The 14,431-nt window shown below is 48.1% G+C and overlaps 1 protein-coding gene across 1 annotated transcript in view; it reads right to left on the reverse strand.

Moving 5' to 3' along the window:
* Positions 1 to 14,431, reverse strand: part of LOC139260002 (melanophilin-like) — a 245,813-nt gene that overhangs the window by 135,316 nt on the left and 96,066 nt on the right. The window contains exons 4-5 of the mRNA XM_070876047.1: positions 13,605 to 13,658; positions 4,848 to 4,933 (exon numbers count right to left, since the gene is read on the reverse strand). Coding sequence (XP_070732148.1) covers positions 4,848 to 4,933; positions 13,605 to 13,658 — 140 coding nt within the window. The remainder of the gene's footprint in view (positions 1 to 4,847; positions 4,934 to 13,604; positions 13,659 to 14,431) is intronic.

A 14,431-nucleotide genomic window follows, 5' to 3' on the forward strand; every position in this document is an offset into this window, starting at 1 on the left:
TGAAGAATCTGGAAGAGGTTCGTAGTTGGTTGGATCGCATGCGACTCAGGTTGAAATGCTCGAAGTGTGTTTTCCTGGCGCCAGAGGTTGAGTCCTTGGAAAAGAAGAATCGCAGCAGACGGCATCAGACCCACCAACGCCAAGACCGAGGCCATCAAGAACGCACCATGACCACAGAATGTGACAGAACGGCGGTCGTTTCTGGGACTCCTTAAGTATTTCAGTAATTTCCTACCCGGGTTAAGCACCCTGCTTTGAACCCCTACATGCGTTACTATGCAAGGGAGACGACTGGGTATGGGGGAATTCACAAGAGGCTGCCTTTAAGAAAGCCAGAAATCTGTTGTGTTCAAACAAACTGCTTGTCCTGTACAACCCTTGTAAACGATTAGTTCTAGCTTGTGATGCGTCTTCATATGGGGTCGGTTGTATGTTACAACAGGCTAATGAATCGGGGATTTTGCAACCGGTCGCTTATGCTTCCAGGAGTTTGTCCAAGGTCGAAAGGGCCTCCAGCATGATTGAAAAAGCAGCTCTGGCGTGCGTCTACGGGTGAAAAAACTGCACTAGTGCTTATTTGGCCTCAAGTTTGAGCTTGAAACTGACCACAAGCCACTCATATCGCTGTTCTCTGAGACCGAAGGGATTAATACCAATGCCTCTGCCCGCATCCAAAGGTGAGCGCTCACGCTGTCGGCATCGAACTATGTAATCCACCACAGACCGGGCACAGAGAACTGCGCAGATGCTCTCAGTCGGCTGCTATTGCCCACCACCAGGGTGGAAATGGCACAGCCAGCGTACTTGCCCATGGTCATGGAGGCATTTGAGAACGAGAAGTGCCCCGTTACGGCCTGCCAGATCAGGAACTGGACCAGCCAGGATCCTTTACTGTCTTTGGTAAAAAACTGTGTCCTCCATGGGAGCTGGTCCGGTGTTCCAGTGGAGATGCAGGAGGCGATTAAGCCGTTCCACAGACGCAAAAACGAGTTGTCCCTGCAGGCGGACTGTCTATTGTGGGGCAATCGCGTGGTCTTGCCCAAGAAAGGCAGAGATACATTCATTTGTGAACTGCACAGCACCCATCCAGGCATCGTAATGATGAAAACCATAGCCAGATCCCATGTGTGGTGGCCCGGCATCGACTCAGATTTAGAGTCATGCGTGTGCCAGTGCAACACTTGCTCTCAGCTGAGCAATGCACCCAGAGAGGCACCGCTTAGTTTGTGGTCGTGGCCCTCCAAACCGTGGTCGAGGATCCACGTGGACTATGCGGGCCCATTTCTAGGCAAAATGTTTTTGGTTGTCGTGGACGCTTACTCAAAATGGATTGAATGTGCAATAATGTCAGTAAGCACGTCCATGGTCACTATTGAAAGCCTATGAACGATGTTTGCCTGATGTCCTAGTCAGCGACAATGGGCCGTGCTTCACCAGTGCTGAATTCAAGGAATTCATGACCCACAACGGGATCAAACACATCACATCTGCTCCATTGAAGCCCGCATCCAGTGGCCAGGCAGAACGGGCAGTTCGACCATCAAGCAAAGCTTCAAATGTGTGTCGGAAGGTTCCCTGCAGACCTGGCTGTCCCGAGTACTGCTCAGCTACCGCACCAGACCTCACTCATTCACCGGGGTTCCCCCAGCTGAGCTGCTCGTGAAAAGGGCGTTAAAAATAAAGGCTCTCTCTTGTCCACCCTGATCTCCATGATCACGTGGAGGGCAAGCGGCATCAACAACGTGTGTACCATGACCGCGCAAATTTGTCACACGATATTGAGATCAATGATCCTGCGTTTATGTTCAATTATGGACATGGTCCCAAATGGCTCGCTGGCAAGGTCACAGCCAAAGAGGGGAGTAGGGTGTTTCAGGTCAAATTGGCCAATGGACAAACGCACAGAAAACATTTGGACCAAATCAAATTGCGGTTCATCAATAGCTATGAACAACCTGAAGAGGACACCGCCAACTTTGACCCTCCAACACACACACACAAGTGGCAACTGACATCATGGTTGACCACGAAGCCGAACTCACCATCCCCAGCAGCCCGGCAAGGCCGGCTGCCCAACAGCCCAGTGAAGAACTGACCAACCCACCCACACCTGCATTTGTACCGAGACGATTGACAAGGGAGCGTAAAGCCCCAGATTGTCTCACCTTGTAAATAAGTGTACTGTTGACTTCATGGGGGAGTGATGTAATGTATTTAACCCTGTGTAACCTGCATGACACCTGACCACCAGAGGTCCCACCTGTTGGAGTCCCAAGGGATCTCAGCATCCCTTGGGAGCATAGTATATAAGCAGGCCACCCACGAGTTACCTGCACTCTGGAGTCTTATTGAAGGAGCTATGGTTACACTTGCTCATTGTACACAGCACTCAGTTTCATCCTTTATTATGAGTGTACCAGTTGCAGTACATCTTAGAGTGACATGCGGACAGTCAGTAGCACCCTGCACCATGGGGAAGCCTGCAATTCTCACGAAGCCGTGTGCTTGCTCTGCCTGCTGCTCTCGGGCCAGCGAGAAGGAAATGTAGTCAGCTCTCTTGGAACAGAGCCTCAATTACTTACCTTATGCAACAGTGCATGGCAAACTGGGAGATGTTGCAAATATCTCCAGCTCCAGCATGGAAGGAGCTTGATGCATAAAGGTCCATGGCCACCGTGACCTTCACAGCCACTAGAAAAGTGGTCCTCACCCTGTTCTCAGGTTGCAGTTGTGGCTGCAGCAGGTGGTAGATTTCAGTGGGGATGTCCTTGGTGAAGCGCAGAGGTCCGTCATACTGTTCCTCGCTGAGGTTCAGTTAAGAGAATTGCTCCCTGATCACCCTGGGCAGATAAGGCCTCTTGCTGAGAGCACTTCTCCCCGTCACCTCTGGTGTCCCTCAAGGATCTATCCTTGGCCCCCTCCTATTTCTCATCTACATGCTGCCCCTTGACAATATCATCTGAAAACACAACGTCAGTTTCCACATGTAAGCTGACGACACACAGCTCTACCTCACTACCACTTCTCTTGACCCCTCCATGGTCTCTAAATTACCAGACTGCTTGTCCGACATCCAGTTCTGGATGAGCAGAAATATTCTCCAATTAAATATTGGGAAGACCGAAACCATTGTTTTCAGTCCCCGCCACAAACTCCGTTCTCTAGCCACTGACTTCATCCCTCTCCCTAACATCTGTCTGAGGCTGAACCACACTGTTCGCAACCGTTGTGTCATATTTGACCCCAGAAATGAGCTTCCAACCACATACCCGTGGCATAACTACGTCCGCCTATTTCCACCTCTGTAACATTGCCCGTCTCCGCCCTTGCCTCAGTTCATCCACTGCTGAAACCCTCATTCGTGCCTTTGTTACCTCTAGACTTGACTATTCCTCGCTGGCCTCCTGCATTCTACCCTACGTAAACTTGAGGTCATCCAAAACACGGCTGCCCATGTCCTAACTCGTACCAAGTCCCGCTCACCCATCATCCCTGTGCTCGCTGATCTACATTGACTCTCGGTTAGGCAACGCCTCGATTTCAAAGTTCTCATCCTTGTTTTCAAATCCCTCAATGGCCTCGCCCCTCCCTATCTTTGTAATCTCCTTCAGCCCCACAACCCCTCCCGCCCCCCCCCCCACCCCGAGTTATTTGCGCTCCTCTAATTCTGCCCTCTTGATCATCCCTGATTATAATCGTTCAACCATTGATGTCCGTGCCTTCTGTTGCCTCGGCCCTAAGCTCTTGAATATCCTCCCTAAATCTCTCCGCCTCTCTACCTCCTTTAAGACGCTCCTTAAAACCTACCTCTTTGACCAAGTTTTTGGTTACCTGCCCTAATTTCCCCTTATGTCACATTTTTTGCCTTATAACAATGCCTTGGGATGATTTACTAAAGGCGCTATATAAATACAAGTTGTTGTTCTTGCCAGCTTGTCCTGTTCTGTATCGCCGCTGCTCATTCTCCCTGTCACGCTGTAGACCTTGTGGAATGCCTACTACTGCCCCCATGTCTTGGAGCAAATGGTCTGTGCAGAATCCTTGAAGTCAGGACAAAGTCCTTCAGCATCTGTCACAACACTCCCTGTCGACTTTAGCAACTTGAAATAACTATACAAACTAGCAAATTGTTCTATAAACTCAGCAACAGCCAGTAGAAATCAATCAGAAACTAGGCTGCAAGTTGGTGGTGCTCCCGTTAAATAGCACCGGTGGGGGGTACTTTCTCCTGCTGAACGTGTGTTCAGCTGTGTGTGTTTCAGGGAGGGCGTTGCTGGAGCATAGAGCTCCAAAATAGCAGCGCTGGCGTCAAATCAGCGTTACACATTGATTGACATTACGATCTGTCTACTCTGCATCCTCCGGCACACGCTCCAGCACCCGGATTGGTGTTCGCCTTTTGGCGTAACTTGCACTAGAAGTGCGGCGCACCGCAGACACCATTTTGCACCCGAATCTGTATCTGTAGTACCTCAACAAGGGGCACTATGGTGCTGAACTTTGTTGCCAGTGTGTTTAGTTAAAACCCAAAGCTAATTAAACTTTCAAAGTTTGCCCAGTGTCATTTTCTTGCCTAAACCCTCCACGGAGTCTGTCTTTTGTATAGATGTCTTTTGAGATCTACATTTAGCCTTAATTAAAGTTCTATCTCCAGTTCAACAGTACAGCATATATTTATAGATCTATTTATATTTGGTGGATGTTTGCATTCATCTCAAATAGTAATTGTAATTACCAAATTACCACCACGATTAAAGAAGTACTTTGAAAACACAGTTAGGTGTTTGAAGTAAAAGCTGTACAAATGAATGACATTTTCAAAAGCAAACATGGAAAAGGGACATTACTACATGATAGCGCTGAGCCTCTGAGTTATCCAAAGTATCTTCATCCTCTTTAATGACCCTTTCAATCATCTGAGGATTGCATTCACCTACAGAAAGGAAAAACAGAAGAGAAAAACACATTATTAATGCTGCAAGTGGTACCTGACTGAAATCTGAACACCCTACAAAGCTGTGTGTTCTAGGATCACGTAATGTTGTCCTCTTCAGGAGAAGGATATTGAATATCAATCCCACTTACGGTTTAATGCAAGGCTGCCCTCCCCCTGGCACGCACACCAAATCAGAAAGTACACGCTTGGGCAGAGAAATAGGAAGCAAATGAGACTGCTCAACACAAACTGGTATTGACCAACTCCATGCTTAATTAGTCAGTGTGAGGAATTAAAATAACTTCTGCTCTTGTTGTTGACAGCCGGGTGCCTTTTTAATTTAGGCGATATTTGGTCAATCATGTCTCTCCCACTTAAACAAATGAAGCAGCCACTTTTGGATAATAGACGATGGGAGCTGACAGGATATCAGGAGCAACAGCAGCAGATCTTATCTAATTCAGAGAAACAGTTTGCTTGATGATTAAAAAGTAGCCATGAACTTTTTTCTCTCCTGCTGGAGTAGGTAGGGGGTTGGGGAGGGCAGGGAGAGGAAGTCCATGATACAACACATAGTCTGTGCGCGCAATGGGCTCGGACTATACTTGCACTGAACTATTTCCTTCCGGTAATTAAATATTTGGAAAAGGCCGGAAGTATTTACTTTTTGAATTTATGAAGGTGAGGGTTATTGGTGCTGATGAATGCGGCACTTCTCCCATCCACCATCAGCATAAAGCACTTTATGTTATGTATGTAAACCTGTAAATACCATGTCTGACCACCAGAGGACTTATCCCCTGGCGTCCCAAGGGATCCCACAATCCCTTGGGAGCACCTGTATACAAGGAGGTCTCATGGGCTGGAGAGGCACTCTGAGATCTGTAATAAAGGATTATGGTCACACCTTACTTTGAATTTGCAGTATCTAGTCTGACTCTTTATTCAAGACATAACAACTGGCGACGAGATACAAATTTTCAGAGGGAGATGATTGGGAAACCTTCGTGGAGTGACTCGACCAATACTTCGTGGCCAACGATCTGGAAGGAGAAGCGAACGCTGCCAAACGAGGGGCGATCCTCCTCACCGTTTGCGGGGCATCAATGTATTGGCCTCATGAAAAATCTGCTCGCTCCAGCGAAACCTACAGACAAGTCGTACGATGAGTTATGCACACTGGTCTGGGAGCATCTAAACCCAAAGGAATGCATTCTGATGGCGAGGTATCGGTTCTATACATACAAGAGGTCTGAAGGCTAGGAAGTGGTGAGCTACGTCGTCGAGCTAAGGCGCCTTGCAGGACATTGCGAATTTGAAGGACACTTGGAGCATATGCTCAGGGACTTCTTTGTACTTGGCATTGGCCATGAAGTAATACTTTGCAAACTTTTGACTGTAGAGACCCCAACCTTGAGTAAAGCCATAGCGATAGCCCAAGTATTTATCGCCACCAGTGACAATACCAAACAAATTTCTCAGCACACGAGTGCTGCTGCAAGTACTGTGAACAAAGTAACGTTGTTTTCGAATCGAAATGTACAGGACAGGACTTACACGCCTGCAGCTGCACGTCCGCAGATGACTCAGAGTCCACCATCAAGGGTGGTGAATACATGGCCATTAACACCTTGTTGGCGCTGCGGGGGTGATCATTGTTTCCATTCATGCCGCTTCAAAGGATACATTGCAAGGGTTGTGGAACAATGGGATACCTCCGACGTATGTGCAGGCGAGCTGCAAACCCTGCTAATCCTGAAAACCACCATGTTGCAGAGGAGGACAGATCCACGGTGGATCACGAAGAACCAGAACCTCAGACCGAGGAGGCAGAGGTATATGGGGTGCACACATTTACCACAAAGTGTCCCCCGATAATGCTGAAGATTGAATTAAATGGACGACCGGTGTCCATGGAGCTGGACACGGGCACGAGCCAGTCCATAATGAGCAAAAAGACTTTCAATAAATTGTGGTGCAGCAAGGCCTCAAGGCCAGTCCTGACTCCCATTCGTACTAAACTGAGAACGTACACAAAGGAACTGATTCCCATAATCGGTAGTGCTACCGTAAAGGTCTCCTACGATGGAGCGGTGCAAGAGTTACCATGCTGGGTGGTACTGGATGATGGCCCCACGCTGTTTGGCAGGAGCTGGCTGGAAAAGATACTGGGACTGGGACGATGTCCGAGCGCTTTCGTCCGTCGACGACACCTCGTGTGCCCAGGTCCTAAACAAGTTCCCCTCGCTGTTCAAACCAGGCATTGGGAAGTTCCAAGGAGCAAAAGTGCAGATCCATTTGATTCCGGGGGCATGACCCATCCATCACAACGTGAGAGCGGTACCATACATGATGAGAGGGTGGAGATCAAGCTGGACAGGCTGCAACGAGAAGGCATCATTTCGCCAATCGAAGTCAATGAGTGGGCCAGTCCGATTGTTCTAGTCCTCAAGGGAGACGGCACCATCAGAATCTGTGGTGATTGTAAAGTAACTATCAATCATTTCTCACTGCAGGATCAATACCCACTATCAAAAGCGACCTATTTGCGACGCTGGCGAGAGGGAAAATGTTCACGAAGCTGGACTTGACCTCGGCCTACATGATGCAGGAGCTGGAGGAATCATCGAAAGGCCTCACCTGCATCAACATGCACAATGGTCTCTTCATTTACAACAGATGCCCGTTTGGGATTCGATCGGCCTTGGCGATATTCCCGAGGAACATAGAAAGCTTGCTGAAGTCGGTCCCGTGCACCATAGTCTTCCAGGACGACATCTTGGTTACAGGTCGGGACACCGTCGAGCACCTGCAGAAGCTGGAGGAGGTTCTTAGTCGGCTTAATCGTGTGGGGCTCAGGCTAAAACGCTTGAAGTGCGTTTTCCTGGCAGCTGAAGTGGATTTCCTGGGGAGAAGAATCGTTGCAGACGGCATCAGGCCCACCGATTCGAAGACGGAGGCAATCAAGAACGCACCAAGACCACAGAATCTGACAGAGCTACAGTCGTTTCTAGGACTCCTGAACTATTTTGGTAACTTCTTACCGGGTCTTAGCATGTTGTTAGAACCACTGCACTCTTTACTGCATAAAGGAGATGAATGGGTATGGGGTAAAAGCCAAGAAAATGCCTTTGAGAAAGCTAGGAAGCTGTTATGTTTAAACAAATTGCTTGTGTTGTATGATCCATGTAAATGTTTGGTGCTAATATGTGATGCGTCGTCGTATGGAGTCGGGTGTGTATTGCAACAAGCTAATGAATTTGGGAAATTGCAACCGGTTGCTTATGCATCCAGAAGTCTGTCTAAGGCCAAGAGGGCCTACAGTATGATTGAAAAAGAAGCGTTAGCATGTGTTTACGGGGTAAAGAAAATGCATCAATATCTGTTCGAGCTCAAATTTGAATTGGAAACCGACCATAAGCCGTTTATATCCCTCTTTTCTGAAAGCAAGGGGATAAATACGAATGCATCGGCCCGCATCCAGAGATGGGCGCTCACGTTGTCCGCATACAACTATGCTATCCGCCACAGGCCAGGCACAGAAAACTGTGCCGATGCTCTCAGTAGGCTACCATTGCCCACCACCAGGGTAGAGATGGCACAGACCGCAGATTTAGTCATGGTAATGGAAGCATTCGAGAGTGAGCAATCACCTGTTACCGCCCAACAGATTAGTACCTGGATCAGCCAGGACCCATTACTGTCCTTAGTAAAAAACTGTGTGCTCCAGGGGAGTTGGTCTAGTGTCCCGTTAGAGATGCAGGAGGAAATAAAGCCGTACCAGCGGCGCAAAGATGAAATGTCGATACAGGCAGACTGCCTCCTATGGGGTAATCGGGTAGTTGTGCCAAAAAAGGGCAGGGACACTTTCATTAGTGATCTCCACAGCACCCACCCAGGCATCGTAACGATGAAAGCGATAGCTAGATCCCACGTGTGGTGGCCCGGTATCGATACAGACTTATTTAGAGTCCTGCGTGCACAAACGTAATACATGTTCACAGTTAAGCAATGCACCCAGGGAGGCACCACTAAGTTTATGGTCCTGGCCCTCCAAACCGTGGTCCAGGGTCCATGTCGACTATGCAGGCCCATTCTTGGGAAAAATGTTCTTAGTGGTTGTAGATGCGTACTCCAAATGGATTGAATGCGTGATAATTTCGGTAAACACGTCCACTGACACCACTGAAAGCCTATGGGCCATGTTTGCCATGCACGGCCTGCCTGATGTCCCTGTAAGTGACAATGGGCCATGCTTTACCAGTGCCGAGTTCAAAGAGTTCATGACCCGCAGTGGGATCAAACATGTCACATCTGCCCCGTTTAAACCAGCGTCCAACGGTCAGGCAGAACGAGCAGTTCAAACAATCAAGCAGAGCTTGAAAAGGGTAACTGAAGGCTCACTGCAGACTCGCTTATCCCAAGTCCTGCTTAGTTACCGCACAAGACCCCACTCACTCACTGGGGTCCCTCCCGCTGAACTGCTCATGAAAAGGAAACTTAAGACAAGGCTCTCGTTAGTACACCCTGATCTACACGAACAGGTAGAGAGCAGGCGCCTTCAACAGAATACATATCATAATCCCGCAAATGTGTCACGCGAAATTGAGATAAATGATCCTGTATTTGTGTTGAACTATGGACAAGGTCCCAAGTGGCTTCCTGGCACTGTTTTGGCCAAAGAAGGGAGTAGGGTGTTTGTGGTCAAACTCTCAAATGGACTCACCTGCAGGAAACACTTGGACCAAACCAAACTCAGATTTACGGACTATCCAGAACAACCCACAATAGACTCCACCTTTTCGACCCTCCAACGCACACACAAGTGGTAATCGACCTAGCGGTTGACCACAAAGCAGAACCCATCATCCGCAGCAGCCCAGCAGGACTCACCACCCCCAGCAGCCCAGCAAGGCCAGCTCCGCAGCAGCCCAGCGAGGGCCCAACAAACGACTCACCAAAACCAGCATTTGCACCGAGATGATCAACCAGGGAAAGAAGGCCCCAGATCGACTCACATTGTAAATATTTACACTACTGACTTGGGGGGGGGGGGCGGTGGAGTGTTTTATGTATGTAAACCTGTAAATATCATATCTAACCACCAGAGGGCTCATCCCCTGGAGTCACAAGGGATCCCACAATCCCTTGGGAGCACCTGTATATAAAGAGGATTCACATGCTGGAGAGGCACTCTGAGATCTGTAATAAAGGACAACAGTCACACCTTACTTTGAGCTTGCAGTATCTAGTCTGACTCTTTATTCAAGACATAATACTTTGGTGTCAGGTACTGCTAGGTTTAGCTGCAGAGTGCATCTCTCTTTACTGAATTGTTTAGTTCTACTCCAGCAGGGAGCTTGTTGATAGTGAGATGGAGCATTGCAGCAAGGAAGATCGAGAAGAGCGTTGGTGTGATGACACAGCCTTGTTTGACCCCGGTTCGGACATGGATTGGGTCTCTGGTGGATCCTGTCCTTCTATATGGCTCAGAGATGTGGACTATATACTGCAGACACTTCAACACACTGGAGTATTACCACCAGCGCTGCCTCTGCAAAATCTTGCAAATCGACTGGGAGGATAGACACACCAACGTCAGTGTTCTCGCTCAGGCCAACATCCCCAGCATCGAAGCACTGACCACACTCGACCAGCTACATTGGGCAAGCCACATCGTCCGCATGCCTGACACGAGACTCCCTAAGCAAGTGCTCTACTCGGAACTCCTATACAGCAAGTGAGTCCCAGGTGGACAGAGGAAATGTTTCAAGGACACCCTCAAAGCCTCCTTGATAAAGTGTAACATCCCCACTGACACCTGGGAGTCCCTGGCCCAAAACCACCCAAAGTGGAGGAAGAGCATCCGGGAGGGCACTGAGCATCTCGAGTCTCGTCGCCGAGAGCATGCAGAAACCAAGCGCAGACAGCGGAAGGAGTGTGCAGCAAACCAGGCTCCCCACCCACCCTTTCCTTCAACCACTGTCTGCCCCATCTGTTACAGAGACTGCAATTCCCGCATTGGACTGTTCAGTCCCTCGAGAACTCACTTTTAGAGTGGAAGCAAGTCTTCCTCGATTTCGAGGTACTGGCTACGATGATGATGACTCAATTGTAACTGTTCTTTTAGTTTTGGTGGTAAAACAGAGCACTCTGCCCCTGCCCCCTCCTTATTCAACCAGTGTAGTCTTTAATTTCCCGCACCAGCCGTCCTTTTGTCCTGTTGGAATGAGATTATCAGTTTCATAACAATCTGTGGGCAGTTTTTGCCATAGTCACAAATCCACAAGAACTACGTCAAGATTGCCAGCAATTTACTTCACTTAGAATATTTACAACAAAGATAACATCCAGCTGTGAATGATAACTGTGTGGTAGCACACCATATCAGTCAATGCCTTTCAAAGGTAGAGACATTTTTGGGAAAGCAGTCTCACCCAATTTTCTCCTGAAGTTATTGACTCATGACAGACTATAATTTCACAGATGCCAGTCACTCCCGGGTACATCACTCAAATGGTCATTAATGTGTGAGCTTGACCATGAATGGTGATGGTCTATTCGACTGTGGGAGTCTTTGCTGCTGACGCCCAATCCTGTCCTCACGCAAATCTTCCAGTAAGCATTACTGCATGCCAATCAGGAATGGGAAGCTTGATGGGTTTAAAAAAAAATCTCTTTTAATCACTCAGGCAGCACCTTATCGCCACCCTGTTTGTGACCAGCTAAATTAGTGTGGACTATGGATTGGACCTTCCCTGGTCTGTATGGCTATTTACCAAATGTGCCAATAAATCAGTCTCATGTGATGTCACTGATGAAAACGAATATGGCCCATTGGCTCTTCCACCTTCCAAGCAGAGAGGTTGATCTGACACATTTGTTTGCTGGTTACGCCCCTTCAAATTATGTAGACACAAGAAATGAGGAGGAACCTTGTACAAAAATATCAGCTCACTTCATTTTTACTTCAGAAAAGTCTCATATATCTCCAACACAGAGTGATACTGTATCTAGCTGCCACAGACATTTAAGGTTCTCAGCAAATGTGTACTTAACCCAATGTTATTCACTAACTCTCTTCCCTGGGCCACAATCCCAATCTGTGCCTTGCTCGAGAGCCACACTCAGGAGTCGGGTGACACGCTGCTTTGTTGAGTGGTGACAAGTGGGAGTACTCCAGCAATTACCCACTCTGTACTGTGTACTCTTCATTTCAATTGGTAGATGGATCAGCAGGTCAGCCGAGGGCCACAGGTGGCAAATAGTCAGTGGCTGTATTATTAATATCACTGATTTTAAAAAAAGTGAGGGATTATGAAGTGTCCTTCTCAAATTCGGCTGCCCTCAAAAATTTGTCACCATCCTCCGCCTGCTTCACGATGACATGCAAGCTGCGATCCTGACCAACGGATCCACCACAGACTCAATATACGTACAGACCAGGGTAGGCAAGGCTGTGTCATCGCACCAATGCTCTTTTCGATCTTCCTTGCTGCAATGCTCCATCTCACCCTCAATAAGCTCCCCACTGGAGTGGTCAACCTCCATCACCAGTCCAGATCCAAGGTCATCCCATCCTCTGTCAGTGAATTACAGTATGCAGACGACGCTTGCATTTGCGCACTTTTGGAGGTCAAACTCCAAACCATCGTCAATACCTTCACCGAAGTAGATGAGAGTATGGGCCTTACATTAAACATCTGTAAGACAAAGATTCTCTACCAACTTGCCCCCGCTACACAGTACTGCTCCCCAATTATCAAGGTCCACGACGAGGCCTTGGACAACATGGCCCACTTTCCATAACTTGGGAGCCTACTGTCAACAAGGGCAGCCGTCGATGATGATGTACAACACCGCCTTCACTGTGCCGGTGCAGCCTTCAGTCGCCTGAGGAAGAGGCTGTTTGAAGACCAGGATCTCAAACCTGGCACCAAGCTAATGGTCTACAGAGCAGTAGTGATGCTTCAGAGACATGGACTATGTACAGCAGGCACCTCAAAGCATTGGAGAAGTATCACCAACACTGTCTCCGCAAGATCCTGCAATCCATTGGCAGGATAGGCACACCAACGTCAGTGTTCTCGCTCCGGCCAACATCCCCAGCATCGAAGCATTGACCACAGTCGATCAGCTCCGATGGATGGGCCACATCGTCCACATGCCTGATACTAGACTCCCAAAACAAGTGTTCTACTTGGAGTTCCGACATGGCAAGCGAGTCCCAGATGGCCAGAAGAAACGCTTCAAAGACACCCTCAAAGCCTCCTTGAAAAAATGCAACATCCCCACTGACACCTGGGAATCCCTGGCCCAAAACCGTTCAAAATGGAGGAGAAGCATCCGGGAAGACGGCGAACGCCTCGAGTCTCTTTGGCGGGAGCACACGCAGCCAAGTGTAAATAGCGGAAGGAGCGCACGACAACACAAGCACCCCACCCACCCGTCCCTTCAACCACCGTCTGCCCCACCTGTGACAGAGACTGTAGGTCCCACATTGGACTCATCGGTCACCTGAGAACTCATATTAACGTGGGGGCAAGTCACCCTCGACTCCAAGGGACTGCCTAAAAGAGATCACTGAATAAATCCAGGAGCCATAAAGTAGTGTCAATAGAGTTACTGTAAAATGGAAAACAAATAAAGTATTCTGTTGTTTACTCACCATATAAGTAATTGTCTGATGCATTGTCAAATTCATCTTGTTCATAGTGTGAATCTACAAGAGGTTATAATAAAGTATAAACTGGATTTACGTTATTCCTCAATATAATAGAGCCTTGAACGCATCACATAATAGCACTAACCCTGATAGCCTGGAAGAAGGCATGCAAATCACTGAAGATAACCATGGGCAAGAATAAACAGGCTTTAGAATCCATCATAAGAAGGGAATTAGACAGGTTTCTCCAATAGGGACACATCATAACCTTTCAACAACTGGCTGACAAATTCCACCTTAGATCATCTAACCTATTCTGTTCCCATCACAACCCTGTGACACTACTCCACCCTGGAATTCTGCCTCCATAATCTTAGAAGCTTCAACAGATCCTCCTCTACCCTTTACTGCATTCTCACCACGCTGGCGCTAGGCAGCATCAAAAGCCTGAAAGAGATCTGAGAACAAGATCTCGGCCGCTGGATAACGAAGAAGGAATGTGGAGGGGTACAGAAGTAAACAATCCAAATTCCACATGCTACAAAATGTAGAAGCCAACACAAAGTCAGCACACTCCTTCCTTTATGTTCATCGTGCCCTGACATTTATCCAATTGAAACAGCAATTTGAGAAGCTACAAAGACGGTGACCGATCTCTCAATCACCCAGATCAAGCGCCATGGCATTTTGCTCAAGATCCAATGGTGCATGTTAATGCAGCTCGCATTGTTTACAGTCAGAGGTCCACCCCTGTATTGTGGTGATTGTCTCCTCTCTATACCCCATTTACTACCAGGATATATGTATCCTAATCTTACTACCTAACCTGG

The sequence above is a fragment of the Pristiophorus japonicus genome, chromosome 3 (assembly GCF_044704955.1).
Source record: "Pristiophorus japonicus isolate sPriJap1 chromosome 3, sPriJap1.hap1, whole genome shotgun sequence".
NCBI classification, from domain to species: Eukaryota; Metazoa; Chordata; class Chondrichthyes; family Pristiophoridae; genus Pristiophorus; species Pristiophorus japonicus.